General features: G+C 40.4%; 1 protein-coding gene across 1 annotated transcript in view; it reads left to right on the plus strand.

The window, feature by feature from the left end:
• The window catches only part of hk2 (hexokinase 2), a 41,990-nt gene that overhangs the window by 11,577 nt on the left and 6,088 nt on the right, over positions 1 to 24,325 (plus strand). The window contains exons 5-16 of the mRNA XM_033619720.2: positions 775 to 870; positions 3,382 to 3,481; positions 4,615 to 4,798; positions 5,922 to 6,083; positions 6,858 to 7,091; positions 9,039 to 9,343; positions 9,454 to 9,602; positions 10,114 to 10,233; positions 19,061 to 19,156; positions 19,888 to 19,987; positions 20,209 to 20,392; positions 23,650 to 23,805. Of these exons, the coding sequence (XP_033475611.2) occupies positions 775 to 870; positions 3,382 to 3,481; positions 4,615 to 4,798; positions 5,922 to 6,083; positions 6,858 to 7,091; positions 9,039 to 9,343; positions 9,454 to 9,602; positions 10,114 to 10,233; positions 19,061 to 19,156; positions 19,888 to 19,987; positions 20,209 to 20,392; positions 23,650 to 23,805 (1,886 nt within the window). The remainder of the gene's footprint in view (positions 1 to 774; positions 871 to 3,381; positions 3,482 to 4,614; positions 4,799 to 5,921; positions 6,084 to 6,857; positions 7,092 to 9,038; positions 9,344 to 9,453; positions 9,603 to 10,113; positions 10,234 to 19,060; positions 19,157 to 19,887; positions 19,988 to 20,208; positions 20,393 to 23,649; positions 23,806 to 24,325) is intronic.

Here is a 24,325-nt window from a genome sequence, read left to right on the forward strand (position 1 = left end):
TCACAGCAAAATTCACATAAGGCTCAGTCTCCTCTGGCAATGAACCCGATCTCCGTTGTCCTGGAAAGGCCTGTGAGATTTGCTTGCATGTAACGTACATATTGGTGTGGCGTGGTCTCTTCTTTTCCGTGTGGTTACAGGTTACGGTACATCTGCACAGCTCAAGGATCATTCGTAATGAATTGTGCGCTGTCTTTTGTAAATGCAGATTCAACATTTTATCATGTCAACAATAATTCACCGTGCTTGTTTAATCCGATTTACTGCACACCTAAATTTAGCATCTTATAACTATGGGACCACACTAATGTTATCATTAACGAAGTGACATGGCAACACTGTAGTTCAGTATTTGCTGTGTCAAGTGCCAGTGAAAATGGCTTTGCCTGCTCACACTGGCACTGTGTCATAGGTTGCTAACCCCTGCCTTACAGTATGAAGTACTCAGCATTATACAGTATTGTCAATAAAACAAACACATAAGTGATACACTTGTATATCACATTAGATTTTCATGTGATACAACAACATCAGGTATGTCTAGCTTCTTAGTAAATATGGTTTTTGGATTTACATAGTAATTAGCCATTCACATCAGTTTGTTTGTGTTTTTTTTGTAGCAAAGAGTCAACTTTTAACTTTTGTCCGTTTATGCTTGGTGAGGTCTGTGTAATCACAGTTTGTTGAATGATTTTAATGAGACCATATGACAGGGCTGAAATTAGATTGGCAGATAATAGTAGTTCTGCTCTGACTTTATTTTCCTGTTTGCAGAGTGTTTTGGTGTCGTGGACCAAAGGCTTCAAGGCAAGCGGAGTAGAGGGAAAGGATGTGGTCAGCCTTCTGAAGAAATCCATCAAAAAGCGAGGGGTAAGTGTGAAACGTCTAGTTTCATGGCCCTGATTACCAGCCCGTCCCAAACCAGCACTCAAACCAGCTTAAAGGCCCTGACACACCAAGCCCACGGTTGGTCGTCGGTCAAAGTTGGGCTGTCGGTGAGCGTCTGTCGCCCTAGTTTTTGCGGTGTGTCCCGCACCATTGGCGCATCAGCAGCATTTCGGCTGATTGAGCACGTTGAATCGGCGGCGGAGCTTGTCGTTGAGAGAGATCACTCTGATTGGCTGTTCAGTTTTTATTCCCTCGCCCCTGTAGCGAGTGAATCTGCCTGTAGTGAAACCGGGGCTAACCGGTGCTTCCTCCTCAGGCTCCACTTCTGAACCTGAATAACCGCAGCATAACCGGAGGGAAGCACAGCCAGTTAGCCTCCGCTAGCCTCCGCTAGCCTCCCAGCTAGCCCCAGTTTGTTATTCAGGTTAAAGTGGGAAGAAGCAGCGAGTTTGACGGGCAGCTGAATGAAGTGAAGCCTGCGGAGGAAACACTGGGACCGTCTGGATGTAATAGTCCGTGGAGATGCTGCGGTGCTCGACTGCACAGATAAGAAACCCCTTGGCTGACAGGATGTAGCACTCTCTCACTCCGCTACTTTGTTTATCTCATGCATTCCTCTGACTTCCAGTTTCCCTTTTTGCGTTGTTTCCTCTCACGCAGGCGCAGAACATACGTGCTACTTGGCCATCGGATGTAGTCTTTGTAGTGTGTTCAAATGCAATTGACACAGGGCGACGTGAGGCAACATAGAAGATGCAACAGTTGTTTAGCCTTTGACATTAAAGCAGAGAAATTTAAGAACAATACTTGCAACCCATAACTGTAATATTACTGTCCTGGTTGGTATAACAGCAACACAGGAACTGGCCCCAAATGCATGAAACAGACACCAAAAAACTAAATGAAAGTCACAGTCTTTATTTGCTGGAAAGGGTTGGTGATACAGGAGGTCAAGCAGAGGCAAAGCAAACAAATCCATCAGGAGATGGCAAAAACAAGATCAGGAGACAAGCATAATCCAAAAACCAGAAATACCAACCATTATTAAAACACTGACACAAGGACACAGGCTGAAACATTTATATCGGGGTATGAAAACTAATTGGCACAGAAAAAAAGGTGCACACAGACTAATAATTAAACACACTAGGGACACAATGATAATGAGGGACTGGTGAAGCTAATCTGGGCGAGGCAGACAATCACAAAGGTGGGAAAAACACAAAGACACTAAACACTGGAGTGAAAACACAAGACAGATAAACTGATAAGCAACTAGAAAATGACACCAAATAGTAATATACAACAACAATAACAGTCTCTGGATGCAGAGCCGCAGAGCAAAAATGTACAAAAGAATATAATATATATATTTGAGTACAAAGGACAGGCTAAGTTTGAGGAGACTGCTGCTCTTATCCTCTCTGATTGTAGCTTGTGGGTAATTTGAGCTCAAAACAGCAGTGGCGGCTCTCAGTAACAAGCAGCAGGGCACACCACCCATCACTTCTGACTCACATCTCGTCAGAAGCTTTTCAGTGGGGAGCAGCTGAGCTCAGCCCTGTTTTTAAATCAAGTCAAGATGAAACATGCACGTCTAATGAGTGTCATAACTGTAAGAAGTAAAGATTCTGTCTTGCAACAAACACATTCAGCATACAGGATGGATGGAGTGGTCATGTAGCCACTTGACATGATGTGGAGAGTCCTGAGGGAATGACACTTCTTCATAGCTCACAGTTATTAATTCTCTGTGGCTTTCTGTCTGAGTCTTGCTGTCATTTTTGACGAGTGCACACTTACCACCTTTTTACCTGGTGGCAACATCCTTTAGAGATGTGTCTCCCAACAGGGACGTGCCTGCATTGCAAACACAGCAATGCAGGAGCCTGCCTTCTCTAACAGTGTTCTGCATCAGAACATACAGTAGGTGTTTCTTCCAGTGATCCAGAACCTTGCTGGCCACTGTGGTAATGGAAATGCAGCACTATCTTAAAGTAATACTTGAAGTCAAAACCTATATGTGCAAGCCACCTCCTCATGCAGCTTGTGCAAGTGACCCAGGTAACGACTAGAGGAGCTGATGCGTTGAGCTATGAAGGGTTGTCAGAGACAGCCATGAATATTTGCAACTGTTTCAAAAATATTATCAAAACACATCCACACAAAACAAAATTCACCCCTGTCCACTTTAAGACATTTCACTTGTATAAGACACAGTTTAATTGTACGATGTCAAGAAAACACTGAAAAACTACTTTTTATAGTGTTGTATGGTCCAAATTTATGAAAATTTAACAAGCTTGAATGTAAGATCCAATTATTCGAAATACTTTTAAATATTTGCAAGATATTGTATATTAACTTAATATTTGTCCAGTCCAGCAAATAGTATCTGTAAATCAAAAGCTTTATGCCTGTCGACACAGCTATAAAACTTAACAAACGCTGTGTTGGTTTTAATGTAAACAATTGAATTTAATCTCATTGCAGGACTTTGACGTTGACATCTTGGCTGTAATTAATGACACAGTGGGAACCATGATGACCTGTGGCTACGATGATCATCTCTGTGAAATTGGCCTCATTGTGGGTGAGTCCAATATAGCTGTGAATGTAAGTCAAGTTGGTGAAGGTCAGCAAGTGTTGTGCTCACATGCCAGTTAGCAGAGCATTTGGATAGTGATGCTGGAGGCAAGCGAAACAATACTCACTGAGCAGCAGTGCAGGGAATAAATGAATTGTCCTTGTGGCCTGCCCAACATTTGCCATGTCTGTCACTGCCCACTGTGTACTAATGTTGATGGGGCGAACATGACCATGCTGATGGACAGTAAAATAATCTCCCATTGGTGTGAAGTTGTTTCAGGATGTGGTGACTGTGAGGGCCACAGCATGTGTTTTACAGACTTTTCTTGCTCTTTAATCCATCTAGTGAGCCTTCATGCCCTGAATGGAAGCATTTGCATTTTTCCAGTTTCTCCACTCAGTTCTGTGTATGTGCTGAACCTACAATTCATTGTCTCTGTCACTATAATAGGGTGTAAAATGTGCAGATTGAAATATGAAAAATACGCCAAAGGAGGGCAGGAAGGGTAGATGCTCCTCCTTTATCCTGTCAATCAGGTAATGTTATTGATAGATTTTCCTCTTTGCTTTAGTATCAAGGTAAAATGTAATTTTATATGCCAGATTTAGAGCTATTTAAACAGTGATATGCATACTAAAGCATTCTCACAAAAAAAAGCAGAATTTTACCTCCTAGAGCGGACATCACCTCATGTTGGACCATGGTCTGGGCCCAGACCAAGTGATGATTAATAAGAATCTTCACGGAGCATTGTTTTTTCTGACAGTCGCAGCTATAGACAGTGAGCACAGCGAGTCCAGTTGATAGGGTAATAGCTTCACTGTGAGTCAGCCTTCTCAGCTATGAACATTATTAATACCAAGTACCATTCCAGGCTCACCAGTGAGCACCTACAGATGTTCATGAGAATGGCACTAACTCCATAGGTGCCACAGGCTTTTTTTTCATTTAGATAAAAGAGTAAATACTGTATGATATTCTAAATAGAGAGTAATTGTTAGTTTTAGTGGCCTTCATGGAAGAGGGTGACATTTTGATTAATTTGATTCAAACATGACTGAGAGACGCTGCAGGAAAATGTTTTGTCGTTCTGGGTCTCTGTGTCTTATTGTTATGCTAACATCCCCTCTCTCAAGGAACGGGGACCAATGCCTGCTACATGGAGCAGATGAGGAACCTTGAGCTGCTGGACGGTGACGAGGGGCGGATGTGTGTTAATACAGAGTGGGGCGCTTTTGGAGATGATGGTGCGCTGGAGGACCTGCGCACTGACATTGACCGGGAAATAGACGCAGGATCTCTGAACCCTGGCAAGCAGCTGTGAGTGTCTTTGAGCCTGTCTGACTGGGTACTACATAAAATGCCCCAGTGCTGGGAAAAGCAGATGTGTGCTCACATCACTGGAGCCACACACAACATGAGCAAAACCAGATGAGATGAGCAAAGCATCTCTAGCCCATGACTAGTAGCTTCCAAATAAAAAGTAAAGATCTTTCGCATGACTTTGCACTACACATTTTTGCTAACTTTGGTTCCCTTATTGTGCATTTTCATTTTCATTTTCTGTTCAGTCATGTCACGATAAACAGGGAAAAACTGAAGAAATATATGAGGTGAAACAGAAAGTCGTAGGCATTATTATTGATTCATGTGTTAGACTGAGCCAGTAGAAACTAATAGATCCACACAAGTAGTTCCTGTTAGACAGATGTTAATGCTGTGTAATATTTTGAGCCAGAGGCTCTTCCTCAGACTTCTGATAAACAACACAAAATTCTTAAATCATCTTAAAAACCCATGATGCCTGTACAAATGATATGACATACCACACTTGTTGCAAACATTCATAATAAAATAATAGAAAAAAAAAACATTATACACCAATATCATACCAAGGCTACATATTAATGTAATGAAGAAAATACTGGTAAATAAAAAAGGAGAATACCAGCATATATAAACAAATCGTGTATCCCCCATAATTTAAGTATCAACTTCCTGGCCCTGCCCATGCTGATACTTTTTTTTATGTTGTAGAGGCATGCAATTTCCTTCGGGATTAATAAAGTACCTACGTATTTACCTACCTATTTTTTTCAAGGTTAGAGGCACTTCAGCCAAAACTCTGGGGTTTAGTTGCTCTTTGAATAAATGTATTTTTAGTGATGATATTGCGTGATGATGCCAATGTCCAGAATTTAATGAGAGTCTTGTTCTGTTGATGGTAATGTATAGGACAAATTTAAAATTGATTTGACTTGACTTGATTCTACTGATTTTGTGAGAGTCCAGCATCTGCCAGGCTTTCAGTTAGCTGCATTAGTGTTTGTATGTGCATGTGTTTGTACAGTGTCTGGTAGGTCAAGGTTTAATGTGTGGATAAAACTCTTCGCAAATATGCATGTAACAATATCTTGATCCACTTTTTTGTGTTGGCATGCAGGTTTGAGAAGATGATCAGCGGCCTGTACATGGGGGAAATAGTGCGTCTCATCCTGATGAAAATGACCAAAGAGCAGCTCCTGTTCCAGGGCAAGACTTCAGCGGAGCTCTGCACTACTGGAAGCTTCAACACTAGCTACATCTATGCCATTGAGAATGACAGGTCAGATTGTGTGTGTGTGTGTGTGTGTGTGTGTGGGTGTGGGTGTGGGTGTGTGAGAAGGTTGGATGCAGTGAGGGTAAAGTGGGATTGTAAGAAGCAGACAAATCATATCCTTGTAGAACTGAAGAACAGCACATGTCTGAAAGGACTTAAAGAAGTGCAACAGTTTGTTATACTTTGACCTGACAACTTATCACAGTATCAATTTTTTGATTTTTCAAATGGCATTATTTAAGGGAATTGGAGCAATCTTTACACCCCTCTAGAAATCACTGCATTGAATATATTGCAGAATTTGTCATTTTGTTGGTGATCGTAATTGTAGAATTTTGCCTTGCTAAGTTTGGCATATATATTCATCCATCTCCATGATACTCAGATGAGCAGGACGATGAGACTAAAAATCTGCTGCACTCGTTAAAAGAAACCCTTCTGAATCCTTGATGTTGTACTGGCAGATGTCTCATGGTCAACGGCTGTATCTATACGGCGCTTTTATCCAGACCGCTTTACAATTCACTTTTCATTCACCCATTCATCACACACTGATGGGATCGAACAACTGTAGCAATGCATGATGCTGGCCTTGCCATCTGAGGCAATTTGGTTAACAGTCTTGCTCAAGGACACTTGGACACATGGGCAGGAGGAGCCCTGTGATTAATGGACAATCAACTTAAACTCCTGAGGCACTGTCACATGTCCATCCATCCATTCATCCATCCAGCAGTCAAAGTTATAGTGATTGTGATTTTTGTCCTGCTTTGCCTGCAGAGATGACGAAGGTCTGGCGAGTGCGGAGAAGGTGCTCCGGGGCCTTGGTCTAAACCCATTGGTTGAGGACTGCATAGCCACTCAGAGGGTGTGTCAGATAGTATCCACACGTGCGGCACATTTGTGTGCTGCCACTCTGGTGGCAGTGCTGCGCCAGATTCGGGATAACAAAGCAGCCGAGAAACTGCGCACCACTATTGGAGTGGATGGCTCTGTTTACAAAAATCATCCAGAGTAAGTGTTGCTAAATGCCATCGGGTCTTGTGTATCTCACTAACACACAAAAACACCTGAGCTGTAGAGCTTAGTTTAGTCAGTGAATTGCAGTTGTTGTTTAGTGTTGAGTCTACATTATGTATCTGACTTTTTTTTTTATTAAACAGTTACTACGTCTGATCTGTCACAAAAATACCTTAGTATGGATGCTTATGTTTTTTAGACATAGCATTTTATATTCTTATTGAAAGTGAATGTTGGTGAGAGAGAGGACTGCTAAACAAAGAAGCAATGAAAGAGCACGCACATCCACAAACAAAATCGTGCAGGTGCTGAGCCAAAAATGTCTGAAACTGAAAAAATGCTCGCAAACTGCAGGGCTCCTTTTTAGTGAGATTTATTTCACCTATTTTTTTCTGCTAAACAAAGAACCCTTAGATTTTACTGTAGTTAAAGGGATAGTTTGGATGAGTATCCATAGTCAGTGTGTTACTTACAGTCAATGGCGTTCAGCACGCCCTCAGTTTGGAGAGGCAGGCACCAGTACTGGCACAGGAGCTAAAGCAGTGCACTGCTGTGGACAGAGGCAGCAGCAAAATTAAATTAAGCCACCTTAAAAAAGGCCACAAAAAAAATCCATTACTTTAAGTATGCACTATATTTAGAATAATTTCACCGACTTACCCTCCTGTGAGACAGCCTTTTCAGACGGAGAACTAAAGTTGTTATTTATGCTGTCTTCAAAGCCACCAGACTCTTGTGACAAAAACGGTAATCACGCCTTAGAGACACAGGAGCTGCTCTTTACCAACTACTCAGGCAGTTAGTTTTTGTGACTGTGTAACTTTGATGTTTCAAACAGTTAGTTCAAATTCACCAAAGTCACACTATAACAGAAACAAACTAACCGATTGAGGCAGCGGTAGACCAGCAGCACTCGTGTTGTGTGAGGGGAAATTACTGTTTTTGTCACCGGTGTAAATGTTCTTTATATAGCATACAGTGTATACAGTTTTTTTTAGGGGCTTAAATACCTTTTGCTGAGTCGTGTCATGATAGTAACTCCAGATTCGTGAATACTCTGCACTAGCCAAGTGCTTTTTGTGCCTTAACCTAAATAAGGCCCGAACATACTCGGGCGGACCGTACGCGGAATGGACTCCACGGAGGTCCACGCGGGCTCAAAGCGGACGTCCGCAAGCCCTGTGTGCGCAAAGCTCAGATTTCACAACCGCAAGGACTCCGCTTCGCGCACCAGTGACTGCTCGGCATGTATTTTTCACATTCACATTTTTACAGGAAATTACAACGAGGAAGTGCGCTCGACTATGAAAGCCTGAATGACTGCGGACATTCCTCGCGGAGTCCGCTCCGCTTATAGTACGCCCGAGTCTGTGAGCACCTTTAGACTGTAACCTCAGTGTTCTCACACCATAAAACAGCAAGACAAGAATATTTTCAAGCGGCTTGCGAGAGTCTCCAAATCTAGGTCTGGCATGTAGCCATGATAATTATGCTGCTGCTGCTGCCCCTGTCCACAGCAGTACATTGCTTAGCTTCTAGCCAGTACCTCTGCCTGCTTCTCCAAACTGAGGGTGTGCTGACCACCATCTACTGGAGGTAACACACTGACTTAGGATAAGGACCTCATTCAACCCCACATCAAAAAATCCAAACTGTCCCTTGAAAGCAAAAAGTGAACACTGAGTGCATACTTAATACATTCATTCATGTTTTCACTCATCATAATGTGGGCTAATAATATCCACACACACACACCGTGAGTAATTTGGGTTACTGGTAATGAGCTTTTTCATTGAATTTGAATGAGTGTATCATAAATGACCTGGCATAAATCAGCACTTTTAAACCTTCAAACTGTCACAAGCTGTGCAAAAGACAGGGGATAATAGAGATAAAATACAAAACCACAAAGATTTAACTAAATGCATGTCCTTTTCCTAGGTTTTCCAGGAGGCTCCACAAAATGGTACGGCGACTTGTGCCGGACTGTGACGTGCGTTTTTTGCAGTCACAGTGCGGCAGTGGGAAGGGTGCAGCCATGGTAACCGCAGTAGCCTACCGCCTTGCCGCTCAGAATGCTGAGCGTCAGCGCATTCTCGACACCTTGCGTTTGAGCCGCAAACAGCTGCTGGAGGTGAAGAGACGAATGAGTGAGGAGATGGTGCGAGGCCTGTCAAAGCAAACCCATGAGGAGGCGAGTGTAAAGATGCTTCCCACTTATGTGCGAGACACACCAGATGGAACAGGTGAGAGACAAACACACATTCCACTTGACTTGTTGTTGAGTTCAGTTTTCTCTTTTCTGTGATGCTTTAATGTACATGTCTGGAATTGCTGTTTGTATTATCGTCATCAGAGCATGGCGACTTCTTGGCTTTGGACCTTGGGGGCTCCAGCTTTCGGGTGCTGCTGGTGCGAGTGCGAAGTGTAAAGAAACACGATGTGGACATGCACCACAAGATCTACAGTATCCCACAAGAGACTATGCAGGGCACAGGGGAAGAGGTAAAGTAAAGAAGTCGTTTAGTATTTCACTTAATCAGTGTTTACAACAACTTAGAGGATGGAACTGAGGGACCTCTGCCATGTTTGTTGGGTTGAATTATTTCTGTCAATGTTTAAAGATCGGTCCTCAAACAGAAGGAGTGCTGTAAATTGTTTATTGTATCAAACACTTGTATTGATTTATACGTGGTTTAGTTTCCTTATAAAGGTATTTAACTTCAGTATACCAGAAAAATAGTCTTATCAATGTTGTTGTTGATAACGGAGACATGTGCAGTACTTATCATGTCTGAGAGCGTGTTGCATGGTTATCACAAATATTAAATCAACACACAAGGAGACACACAGGAGAGGGACAATAGAGAAACGTGCTTTTCTCTCTCCTTGTACCATGTAAGACATTTTTGTATAACTGAGGGTAACCCACCTGATAGAGAGATTGTACATTGTTTGTGACCTGCTAATGTTTGTTGTTGTTTTTTCCTTTGTTTGTTTTCTTCTTGTGTGCCAGCTTTTTGACCACATTGTGCACTGCATGGCCGACTTTCTGGAATACATGGGCATGGGAGGAGCGTCATTACCTCTGGGATTTACATTCTCCTTCCCCTGTCATCAAAGCAAACTGGATCAGGTAATGTTTGATTCGATTATTCATGAAGTGTAAGATTAGCTGTCATACATATCCCACATTGGTTTGTGGACTTCTGTTCTGAAGCCCCAAGTTCAGCATTTTGGCTGTCACCACCTTGGTTTTTTGGAGCAAGAAGAGACCATATTTGGGCGAGAGAGTGGAGCTGTGGAGGAGATAGGGTGGATCTGACTAAGAAGCAGAGGACACTATCTGCAGACAGCCTGTCACTCAAATCATGCCCTTAATTATGTGTAACTTTAAGCCTTGATAAAATGTAAATGGGTAACTTATATGAAAATTCACCACCTGCAGAGTTCTTCTGAAGGGGGAAATTCGTTATACAGACCAAAACTAGACCAAAATAGAGACCAGGCTGTATTATGTGTATTTCTGCTGCTGCTTGGGGATTTTAACAGGAGTGTTTATGGGGTTTGACTGGCTTCTGGAGCCAGCATCAACAACATCTATTTGTTTGCATTCATTCACTCTGCTTTTCTCTGGTGGATTTCCCCAAACTATATCATGAATTGTATTTTGATAGCAAATAGGGCTTGCTGTATCTTGTCTTTTCAAGGTATATTGATATCAAAATTAGATATAGGATGAGACAATACTGATTATGTCAATATAGTTGGATGTTGTGTTACACAACCCGTTTCTTCCTTAAAGCTGTACCAGTATTAGCATCTCTCTGCATCTGTAGGCAAACCCAGCATGTGTGCGAGAATGAGCTGCTTGTTTGTTCAAGGTCATGGTTTGTGTGCTTGCTGGTGCTGGAGGCCAGTCGACTGCGCATCGCTATTTTTCTTGGCAGTTGTAATGGTGTGATGGCGAAACGGCACCTGTATGCAGGCAACAGATGTGTTTATAAAAATGCAGCGCAGTGAGGATACAGACATTTCATATAGGATATATAATATAATGCAGAAAAAAGTCTCTCTCTCTGGGATCGTTTTGTGTGCATTAATAATATTGATAAAGAGATTTAAAACAACAATGGAAAATGACTGCACTGAACCTGAATAGTTAGTAACTACAGTGAACTTACTAGATACTAGGGATGTCTCGATCCGATATTCGGATCGGTATCGGTCGCCGATGCTAGCAAAAAAACGGGCATCGGCATCTGATCGGACTGCATGGAAAAATGCCGATCCAGTTTTTCACGGAATCCGCTCCAGGTTTTCCGGCCAGCCTAGCGCTCCACGAGTCAAGCAGTCCATTCCAGTGATCCGCTCCAGCTCTTACTATCAATCCACCAGGCCAGCATGCAGACGGCAGACACACAGGGAGGATAGGAAGAGTAGCGGTCAACTTAGTTAACTGACTATTTGTTTTCTGCTCTGGTTTTTTGAGAGTGATATTTTTATTTGGTTTACACTCTTACTGTTTAAGTAAAGAGCACTGATGGCATTGTTTTGGGCACAGTTAGTGAAATTGGAGCCATGGATGGACTACAAAAACACTACTAAAATAACTGAAAAGGAAAGGCTGCATTGTTTGTTAAATGCCAACAATGTCTTGTGGTGTTAATCTTTTTTTTATTTATTAGGGGAGCAAAGCACAAGCATGTGGAGTCTTGAAGCTATTTTAATTTCATTGTTAGACATTTTAAAGATTTCTTGTGTTGATCTATTTTCTATTTATTAAGGGGCCAAAGCAAACCAGCTATATTTTTTATTTAATGTTAATGTTCAAATTTAAAGTTTGTTTATTTAACTCTGTTAACAATAAACAGGTCAGTTTCTCATACCAACTGTTGTGGATCATTCTAACTAACCTGATTAAGTAGTTGTTCTTGTTAGAGTAATATTGCTTGATCAAACCTTTTCTAACATGACAACAAAATAAGTGAATATGTATAATACGCACACTAGAATATCAGGATTGACACAAAGTTTATTCAAAAATGTTTCACAACAAAAGGAGCGAACAACGCGTTTCGCTTGTTGCGTCATCAGATTCGCTCTTGATTGTCATCAGGTGTGTGCTTAAATAGTCAGGGCAAGTAACAACCAGACAATCAATCAATCAATGAGAAACAAATACAAAGTACATAACCTAGCTATAATATTAAAGGGAGAGTGCATACAATATAAATAGAAATAGATATCAAAACAGTGATACAAGAAAATACTTTACAATTGCACAGTTCATCATCCGACAATTGTTTATACATACTTGTAATGATGAGATATAAAAATGCAAAATACATAATCTGGCTGTACCAACTCATAAACAGGGGAGAGTGAGTACAGTATAAATAGTCAAATAGTCAAAAAAAATTTTTTAGAAATACATATCAAAAACAAGTGGGCCAATATAAGAGATATAAACAAAAGAGGAGATACTCCAGAAGTTACAAAGGTTATTCCACAATCTACAATATCTACTCTAGCATTCCTGTCTACACAGGGGAGGAGGGGAGGGGGATGTGCCAGGAGAGGTGAAAGTGGCTCAACTTTCCCTATACATTACCTGCAGACACAGAAGCAGAGAAAAGTTAGACATATAATGAGCTTAGAAAAATGGACTCAAGTCTAATGTCTCATTTAGTCCATGTGGCTCTAAAGAGTTAAGGGTGTATATCCAGTAGGCTTCTCTCTTCAATAGCTGGTTAATGATGTTACCACCTCTGGGATTGGGATTAACTCTCTCAATACCTATAAATTTAAGAGAGGCGGCCGAACCATGATTTCTGTCCTTGTAGTGTCTTGCAATAGCATAGTCCACATTTTCATTTCTTATAGCTGCTTTGTGTTCAGCTATTCTCAGTTTGAGATTACATTTGGTTTGGCCCACATATATAAGTCCACACGGACATTTGAGCATATATACCACATGTGTAGAAATACAATTAATGAACTCTTTGATTTTATACTTCTTCCCTGTATGAGGATGACAGAACTCTTTGGTGTCATACGTGTTAGAGCAATGGGTGCATCTGCCACACCTATAATTACCATATACTTCCTTAGAAAGCCAGTTAGTTTTCATGTCAGGTTCTTTATACATTGATGTAACAATAGAGTCACGTATGTTTCTACCTCTTTTGTAGCAGAACCTTGGTATGGAGGCAGAGATATGTTGCAAAGCGGGGTCACATTTAAGTACACTCCAGTGTTTTTTAATAATGTTCTCTACCCTCCCAGAGATAGTATTGTATTCAGACACAAAAGTGATTCTGTTGTCTGCAAGTCTACAAGATGAGCCTAAAAGCTCCTCTCTATTGAGAGCTTTAGATTTGTTGATGGCTGTATCAATGACGTGGTCCTTGTACCCTCTGTGGACAAATCTTGTCTTCATTTCTTTTGCTTTAACATCAAAATCATTATCTTTATTGCATATACGTTTTAACCTAACAAATTGTCCATAAGGAATATTGTTTATCATTTTCTTAGGATGGCAACTTTCAGCATGTAGGATAACATTTCTATCAGTATCTTTTCGAAAAATAGAGGTATCAAGTCCTCCACTTTCATTTTTAGATATCAACAAATCCAAGAAATGAATTTTCTCTTGACTATATTCCATAGTAAATCTCAGTGTAGGATAAGTATGATTAATATAGTCACAAAACCCATGAAGATCCTCCTCATTAGATGTAAAACACAAAATCACATTGTCAATGTATCTCTTATAAAACAAAATGTTTTCTAAAAAGGGGTTATTGATGAATATATACTTCTTCTCCCACAGCCCCATAAATAAGTTAGCATAATTAGGGGCGAAGGGAGAGCCCATACTTGTCCCTTGAATCTGTAAGTAGTAGTTTTTATTAAAGTTAAAATAATTATAACTCAAAATGAATTCTGTAAGAGTCATTAAAAATTCAACTGGCAAATCTTCTTCTAATTCTAAAAAATGTTGCATAGCTTCAAGACCACCTATATGTGGAATGTTAGTATATAGGCTTTCCACATCGAAAGTTACCAAAAATGAATCTTTAGGCACTTTCAAACTAGACAATAATTTCAAGACATCACCAGTGTCTTGAATGTAAGAAGGCAGAGAAGAAGAAGTCCCTACAATATCCTTAATGAAGTGATCAACAAACTTACTCAGTGGTTCAGATAAAGAATTATTCCCTGCAACAATAGGCCTTCCTGGTGGATTCTCCAGACTTTTATGGATTTTAGGGAGTAAATAAAATGTAGGAGTAACGGGGTGCTCTACTCTTAAATACTCATACTGAGCTTTAGTAATCCACTTCATTTCTAAGGCTCTATTTATGATTCTATCTCTATCAGCAGTAAACTGTCCGATGGGGTTGCTAGATAGTAGCTTATAAAAAGCAGCATTACTCAATTGTCTCTCAGCCTCTGCAACATAATCAGTGGCATTTAACAGCACTATGGCACCTCCCTTATCTGCCTTTTTATTGACAATTTTTGGGTTAGACTGTAATTCTTTCAGGGCTTTCCTCTCTAAAAAACTAACATTAGAAAACTTAGATACAGGATTACACTTAATTACAGACGCAATATCGCTTTCCACTAATTTACTAAAGGTGGCTATAGTGGGATTAGGAGTGCCTGGTGGTGAGAATGTGGATTTCTTTTTAAATTTACTCTGATGTGGATTCACATTTTCAGTTATATTGGAGTTATGGAAAAAATGTTTTAAATGAAGCTGTCTAAAAAATTTGTAACAATCTACCTTTAATTTAAAGGCATTAACTTTGTTAGTAGGTACAAAAGACAGTCCTCGATTCAACACACTTAGTTGTTCATTAGTCAATTCGTGATCAGATGGATTAATTACCGTTTGTTCTGGCTGCGTAATGTCCATCTGCGGGGGCTTCGGCTTCCTCTTCCCCCTCCTTGTGCGTATCTTTTTTCTGGAGGCTGCTTTGGACGTCCTCTGGCTTTAACTTTAATAAAAACTACTACTTACAGATTCAAGGGACAAGTATGGGCTCTCCCTTCGCCCCTAATTATGCTAACTTATTTATGGGGCTGTGGGAGAAGAAGTATATATTCATCAATAACCCCTTTTTAGAAAACATTTTGTTTTATAAGAGATACATTGACAATGTGATTTTGTGTTTTACATCTAATGAGGAGGATCTTCATGGGTTTTGTGACTATATTAATCATACTTATCCTACACTGAGATTTACTATGGAATATAGTCAAGAGAAAATTCATTTCTTGGATTTGTTGATATCTAAAAATGAAAGTGGAGGACTTGATACCTCTATTTTTCGAAAAGATACTGATAGAAATGTTATCCTACATGCTGAAAGTTGCCATCCTAAGAAAATGATAAACAATATTCCTTATGGACAATTTGTTAGGTTAAAACGTATATGCAATAAAGATAATGATTTTGATGTTAAAGCAAAAGAAATGAAGACAAGATTTGTCCACAGAGGGTACAAGGACCACGTCATTGATACAGCCATCAACAAATCTAAAGCTCTCAATAGAGAGGAGCTTTTAGGCTCATCTTGTAGACTTGCAGACAACAGAATCACTTTTGTGTCTGAATACAATACTATCTCTGGGAGGGTAGAGAACATTATTAAAAAACACTGGAGTGTACTTAAATGTGACCCCGCTTTGCAACATATCTCTGCCTCCATACCAAGGTTCTGCTACAAAAGAGGTAGAAACATACGTGACTCTATTGTTACATCAATGTATAAAGAACCTGACATGAAAACTAACTGGCTTTCTAAGGAAGTATATGGTAATTATAGGTGTGGCAGATGCACCCATTGCTCTAACACGTATGACACCAAAGAGTTCTGTCATCCTCATACAGGGAAGAAGTATAAAATCAAAGAGTTCATTAATTGTATTTCTACACATGTGGTATATATGCTCAAATGTCCGTGTGGACTTATATATGTGGGCCAAACCAAATGTAATCTCAAACTGAGAATAGCTGAACACAAAGCAGCTATAAGAAATGAAAATGTGGACTATGCTATTGCAAGACACTACAAGGACAGAAATCATGGTTCGGCCGCCTCTCTTAAATTTATAGGTATTGAGAGAGTTAATCCCAATCCCAGAGGTGGTAACATCATTAACCAGCTATTGAAGAGAGAAGCCTACTGGATATACACCCTTAACTCTTTAGAGCCACATGGACTAAATGAGACATTAGACTTGAGTCCATTTTTCTAAGCTCATTATATGTCTAACTTTTCTCTGCTTCTGTGTCTGCAGGTAATGTATAGGGAAAGTTGAGCCACTTTCACCTCTCCTGGCACATCCCCCTCCCCTCCTCCCCTGTGTAGACAGGAATGCTAGAGTAGATATTGTAGATTGTGGAATAACCTTTGTAACTTCTGGAGTATCTCCTCTTTTGTTTATATCTCTTATATTGGCCCACTTGTTTTTGATATGTATTTCTAAAAAAAATTTTTTGACTATTTGACTATTTATACTGTACTCACTCTCCCCTGTTTATATGAGTTGGTACAGCCAGATTATGTATTTTGCATTTTTATATCTCATCATAACAAGTATGTATAAACAATTGTCGGATGATGAACTGTGCAATTGTAAAGTATTTTCTTGTATCACTGTTTTGATATCTATTTCTATTTATATTGTATGCACTCTCCCTTTAATATTATAGCTAGGTTATGTACTTTGTATTTGTTTCTCAATGATTGATTGATTGTCTGGTTGTTACTTGCCCTGACTATTTAAGCACACACCTGATGACAATCAAGAGCGAATCTGATGACGCAACAAGCGTAACGCCTTGTTCGCTCCTTTTGTTGTGAAACATTTTTGAATAAACTTTGAGTCAATCCTGATATTCTAGTGTGCGCTGGAAGTTTTTGAACTCTTGACTGTGATTTATCCTGCACCAGCTGGCACCTAGAAGAAGCACTGCGCCGCTGTGCACAGGGATTTACTATTTTTTTATGTATAATACGCGCTTGGATCGGATTGGTATCGGTATCGGCCAAAACTCAAGGCTGTAATATCGGCATCGGATCGGAAGTGAAAAAGCTGGATCGGGACATCCCTACTAGATACTTTTAAACTCTTTGGTGGATTGAGAATGTGATTATGTAGTGAATACTAGGGATGCACCGAATATTCGGTAACCGAAAATATTCGGCCAAATATTGCAAAAAAACACACATTCGGTATTCGGTGGAATAAGTTAAAAGCAAGGCCGAATAGTAATAGTAACAGTAATGTATTCCTGTCAAATACGGCGGCCATCGGCTTAACGTTACCGGCGACAGAGAAGTCGGTTCCAATAATATCCTCTTCTTGGCGTCATGACTGCCCAGAAGTACCTGAACAGCCGAGCCAGCCGAACACAGGTATGTGATGTGTCAGAGGAGAAACGAGCCATTCACGGTCCACAAACCTCACCGCACTTTAGGGACTGTTCTTTACTTATGAAGGGACTGTCAGGGGAGGAGGGTAGCTGGTTGATTCTTATTTTATTTATTTATTTTATTTTAACACCCCCCCCCCCCCCCCCCCATGTTAATCACTTATTGATGCTGTTTTTGAACTATGAATAAGTCAGTAAGTAATTTATTCTATTGAAATATCATTGATGTATTATAGAAAAGTGATTTATCTTTTTATAAATGACAAAAGGCACATCTGCCTCATTTTCGCTGTGGTATCGTGATACTACTCAGAACCATGATATTTTCATTGGTATCGCACAGTGGGTCCCAATTTTGGTACCGTGGCAACACTAATCTGGAGGGGGTTAATCTGCAAAAACTAATGAAAAACTAAACAATGATATTTGGTATTCGGTACTCGGTATTTGGCCAAGCGTTTAATAATATACGGCTTTGGCCACAAATTTTCATTTCAGTGCATCCCTAGTGAATACTGCAGTTAATTGTCACTTGTGGTTTGGCTGACGGCCAAATCCTTGTAAAGGAATCTTGGTCTACACAGAGTGACAATTACTCTAACTAAAGCAAACTTGCTGAGCTTTGGAGGACCACAAGGTCAAACCCTATTGCCACCTTTTACTTGTGCGCCCTCACACAGTGACAAAAATCCGTTGAAGCATCAGTGAGCTTTACTGTTGTGTGCATGCACCACGTGTCTGAACCATGGGTTATGAAGATAATTCCTCTTTTTTCGTGCAAAGCAAAATTATGAAGTAAAACAAATATTCAGCTGCTTTTAAAAAATGTTTCAAAAAGTACAAACTACTTCTGATCAACCTGTACAAAATTAGTTGATTAGAGTACTTCAGGACATCAGACAAGCACAGCGCTTTCTCTATCAGACTGTGGCAACATTATAATTACTGCAATACTGCAAACAACGGTGGCACGGTGGTGTGGTGGTTAGCACTCTCGCCTCACAGCAAGAGGGTTGCCGGTTCGATCCCAGGTGTGGGAGCCCTTCTGTGCGGAGTTTGCATGTTCTCCCCGTGTCAGCGTGGGTTCTCTCCGGGTTCTCCCCGTGTCAGCGTGGGTTCTCTCCGGGCACTCCGGCTTCCTCCCACAGTCCAAAGACATGCAGATTGGGGACTAGGTTAATTGGTAACTCTAAATTGTCCATAGGTGTGAATGAGTGAGTGTGAATGGTTGTTTGTCTCTATGTGTCAGCCCTGCGATAGTCTGGCGACCTGTTCAGGGTGTACTCTGCCTCTCGCCCAATGTCAGCTGGGATAGGCTCCAGCACCCCCACGACCCTCAAGAGGATGAAGCGGTTAGAAGATGAATGAATGGCGGTTAGAAGATGAATGAATGAATACTGCAAACAACAACTTTTAATTTAGTCTTTAGATTCTGTAATTTATATATTCACAATGTACTATTAATGATTAAAAAACAAACACACACAAATTACTGCTGTCATTTATCCAGGGCATTCTCCTGAAGTGGACAAAGGGTTTCAAAGCCAGTGGCTGTGTGGGGCAAGATGTCATCACGTTACTTCAAGATGCTGTCCGCCGCAAACAGGTCAGTACACCCATCACAAATACGCTGTCAGAATGATTATTGACAAAGTGGCCTGTGAATGTTTGTGTTTGTTGTATAATTGAAAGTACACCCAGTTGGCTTACAAGCACCAGCGGCCTGCCAACAGCTTGTAATGTAAAAACTGAGCAAAAATCACCACAATGCTCTTGTTCTCTTCCTATAGATTTGTATTTGAATTCAGTTTTCCAGTATTTAGGTTTTATGTGCATATCCCTCAAGTTATTTTGCTACAGCTGTAGTACCCCTCATTCTTTCTCCCTCCCTGTTGTAAACTGCTGCTGACAGCAAATTATAACCTTTTTAGGTTCCTTATATTGTCCAACACAAGAAACCTAAATTATTTTAAGTACATTATTGCTATAACAAGGGCATATAATTGAACATTTTTTCTCTATGGTTTTCTCACTTATCCTTTATCAAAGCTACACCCACTCATGTTTTATCTTTCCCTTACCTTTGATGATTAGACCTTGGCTCAGATTGAGATTGGTCGTAAGTATGTGAGGAATAGCCTGAGGCCACCAAACCTTTTATTTACCAAGTAACCTCCTGTTCTCCATTGACATGATGGCAAGAGGCTGCACTTAACCAACATAAATAATCTCAGCACATTTAATATGTAAGCCAGGGTGGTTATTAGTGCAGTCAATTAGGCTACTGCTGTGTGTTTCCATTATAATAGATTCCCATCTATTTATCACTGCTTGCAGCAATTTGACTTGAACTTTGTGGCGGTGGTTAACGACACAGTGGGAACCATGATGACTTGCAGCTATGAGGACCCCAGTTGTGAGGTGGGACTAATTGTAGGTAAGTCTGTCTACCCCCTCCTCCCTCTCTGGAAGCCAGGCTCTGTCTCTTTGGGCTAATTTTAAACATTATAATCAATTTACTGTGAGCAAACATTGAGTGTTGTTTATTCTTTTAGTGGATATATTTTCGCTTTGGAATGAAGCTCTTCAGAAACTGGGCAATGTTTAACTTCCAGGATAATACTTACAGTAATATCTTTCCACCTGTCTTTAACTCAGGCACAGGGACAAATGCCTGCTACATGGAGGAAATGCAAAACATCGAACTGGTGGAGGGTAACAACGGCCGTATGTGTGTCAACGTGGAGTGGGGAGCATTTGGTGACAGTGGTGAACTTGATGACGTCTGTACCCAGTTTGATCGCGTCGTTGATGAGTGCTCTAACAATCCTGGGAAACAGAGGTATTGGATGGATAATTTATGACATTTTTGTCTTTGGAAAAAAAGCCAACCTTCACATCAGACAACATCACATAATGTCACAAATACAGAATAAATTAATTAGCGAGAAGATGCCAAGGACAGACCGCCACAGAGAAAAAGACTACAACAGAGACCAGCTGGGGCTCTTCACAACATTTCTGTAAAAGAAGAACATGCAGCAAATTAATAGATGTGTGTAAAGTGCCCTTCCTAAGAGCTGTCAATTCAGCACTTTGCCTTGTGTTTGAATAGCTTGACAGTCCTAGACAGAGCCTGAAAGTTGGTGTCTCACACAAAGTGCATTAGAGTTAGGGACATCACGGAAACAAATACCTCTTTAGTAGTAAAGCTTACAATGCTAGCCATTGCTCACACTTTGAAACATTGCTGCCAAGTGAGCATTTTTAAATTTAAATGCTGGCCTCAAATCTTACCTTGCTCGGTCAAAACACAGTATCAGTTCTTGGTGAGATAGTGATTGTTGTTCATGCATTTCATTGTCCACAGTGGCACCATATCATAAAGATCCATAATTATACAAACTTTAATTGCAAAGAATCAGAATCATAGATTCAGTTATTGAGCACCTTGAGTAACTTTTTTGGCCCTACATATCAGGCACATTTGCATGCGTATCTTAAATGTAAAATTATCTAAATGTAAAAAAAAATATATATATATATATTTAATGTGGTTAAAGTAATAATGGCAGCAATACAAAGTCTTTGCTGAACAAGAATAGTGGGTACATTTTTAAAGGTGATCACCACCTAAATTAAGAATTCCTATGTGTTATTTACATGGCCTAAGAAAGTTCAATGTTTCTAAACAATAGCTGCTCTCTCTCAAAGCCAGAATACAGAGCAGCAAGTCTGAAACTTGTGAGGTCATAGGATAGAAAGTCAGGAGCTGCTCCATAGACAAACATAACCTCCTTGGCGGCGGTAATGAACAGGAGCCTGATTTTGTGGACCCACAAAATGTTTGTTTTCTTTTTATACCCAAATGAGCTTCATTCTGTTGTAGTGTTGTCAGTCCTGAAAAAAATGTACCTTTATACTCAGAACATTCCCCTGGGTGCTCTCACTGTCATCTGTAACATCTTTCCCAGTTCATCGTCTGTGGAGCAGCTCCATACTTCCCTGCATGACATCACAAGTTTGGGTTTTACCACTCTAGTTTTTGGATTTGGGAGATAGCTGTTCATGTTTACTTATACGTTTGGAATATCTCAGACTATAGTAATTACATGTATGAATTTTGAAAATGAGCATAGTTCCGCTTGAACTTCATGTAAGATGTACATGCTCAGTCACTCCTAGAAACCTGGAGCTATCTGGAAGCAGCAGGACAGGGACACTGTGCAGGCTCTCATAAGGGATGCAGCAGTGTATATTCAAAGCACTGCGTAAGTACTCAGGCCTCTTGTTCAGGTCCATCTCTAATAATGTGGATTCCTATTAAGGGCTTGTCCTTTAAGGCAAATTTTCACAGGCAGTGCATGTGTACAGATCTCTAATTTTCAGTATCAAACCTCTGAAGACCATGCACTTGATGTTTTTGAATTGCTTTTGAGTTGTGCACACTTTCTTCTTGATATCATCATTATTAACTTTGGTGTAACAAGATTGATTTTAAATTTGATGCAAAATTCCCCCGAAAGCTGTAAAATGTTAATATCTTTTAATTTAATGTGATAGGGGCAGGACTAGAAACATTTTTTTTAAGCAAAAACACACCCGTATAAGTGACAAAGGTATCAACTTGAGGTATTTCAATTGGAATACTGGGCAGTTAGTCTGTCTCACTATGTATTCAGAGTTGTGGCATTAGTTGCATTAAAAGGAATAAAATGACTGAGAATAAGAAAAAAAGACATTGTCTGAGCAGTGCACAATGCACCAACATTGATACTGTGTGTAGTGGATGAGAGGGGAGTGTTGTGCAGTGTAGAGAAGAAAGAAACCCAGAGGACAGAAAGAAACTACCAGCTTATACTGCAGTGGAGTCAGCCAGGCCATTAGCAGATTTATCGTCAGTGTCCCTATGGTAACAAGGGCGCCAGGCTCTGTCAACATCTCCAACTACAGCCACTTGTGGGCAGATTAATCGTGCTGTCAATCCAAAGGCAGTTTACTTCTTAAACCAGCTGTAATTGCAGTTAAAGTTCACCGATGGTATAGATCATTGCAGAAATCTACAGTTTATGTTTTCATACATTCAATGCACAGCAGATCACAGGTTGGTTACCACACCTTGGTGATCAGTTGATTCACTCAAACTTTCTACTTCTCACCCTGCTCACCTGCCCCTCACCAGCTCTGATCCTGTTACATCCTTGTAAAGAATTCCCTCTTTGGTGGCTTCAAATAGTTTGTCACTTTTGGTTTGTGTGTCTCCTAAAGGGAGATGACAGCACATAATACCAAGGCATGTTGCGCTTTTTATCAGAAAAAAAATGGAATCTCATTTATTCTATCAAAAACATACTGAATATATAACTGCACGTAAAATTTGTTATTCCAAATAGAACATTTTGGGTGCATCACTGCACACTGCACAAGGGACATCGTCTGCACCCAGCAGAACATCTGGGATGCTACATATGTCCCGGGACTTTGTACCCTTCCAGACAGCAACATTATTTTCAGTCTGGACTTGTGAGATGTCATTAAGCCATGCCAGAGCAAACATTGCATAAAACACGGCTTTAAGGATTTATTCCAACTAAAATGGCCTTCAAGCAGCTGTGCATACAGCTAGTTTTGTTTGCTCCTTGCGCCTTGATTAATGGGACAAGGGGCCACATCATCATGACTTAGAGCAGGTAGTTTTATTACATTAAATGTCTTTCCTTTTAAAAGACGCACGTCTGGACTGTCTGTTATGACTAGTCTGCATGACATGTCAGAGAGTACATTGGTAAGAGGAGCTGTTATCATTGGGTATAATTGATTGCAACCCTTCACATCGCCTGATAATTTATTCAAATTAAACCCACCTCTGTAACAACTGCGCTGCCAGGACATCTTTGTTTGCTGTCTAAGCTTTCATTCATTAAAATACAGTTAGAGTCAATCTGTTTTGTTCAGTTTGATGATAGAGTTCGTGACAGTAGAATAAAACAAAGGTTTATAGTGTGATAGAAAAAGAGTACTATTACTAATGTAAATATTGTGAATGTTACCAGTGTGTGGCTGTGGGGAGTTTTCAGTTTGTGTGTCTTTTTCTCTCAGGTATGAGAAGATGATCAGCGGCATGTACCTGGGGGAGATAGTGAGGAACGTGCTAATAGATTTTACTTCCAAGGGCTTGCTGTTCAGAGGCAAAATGTCCGAGCGACTCAAGACCCGGTGCATCTTCGAGACAAAGTTCCTGTCACAGATCGAAACGTGAGTATTACAGACTAGTCTCAGTGACTCTCGTCAGCTCCCTCATGTTCACCATGGTAACTGTGGTGAGAATAGAAAAAACACACATAAGACTTTGCAGTTAATCCCAAAGCCACATAACAAGAGTGGGTATTAGTAATGTGCCAAAGCTGCCACATGAGATCACATTAGTCAAATCTACACAGTAATTGGCTGTTTCATGTTTGGCACCCACTAGCCACAGACAGCAGGCTGAAAAAATTTGAGCATCACTTTATTTCCTGCAGTCTGATGAATTTTTTTATCAGTGTATGGTGGAAATGTCTTTATTTATTTAAAGGTCCAGTGTGCAGGACTTGCTGTTTGTATCAATGTAGGGAGTGGGTCCTCTTCTAAGGAGATCACCATGTTGCACTGCCACGTTTCCACAGTAGCCCAGAACGGACAAACCAAACACTAGCTCTAGATAGTGCCATTTGTGCACAAAGGCTCCAGGGAAGAAGCCGAGTTAGTGATATGCAGTAATAGGACATGAATGTTT

The sequence above is a fragment of the Epinephelus lanceolatus genome, chromosome 9 (genome assembly GCF_041903045.1).
Source record: "Epinephelus lanceolatus isolate andai-2023 chromosome 9, ASM4190304v1, whole genome shotgun sequence".
Lineage (NCBI taxonomy): Eukaryota > Metazoa > Chordata > Actinopteri > Perciformes > Serranidae > Epinephelus > Epinephelus lanceolatus.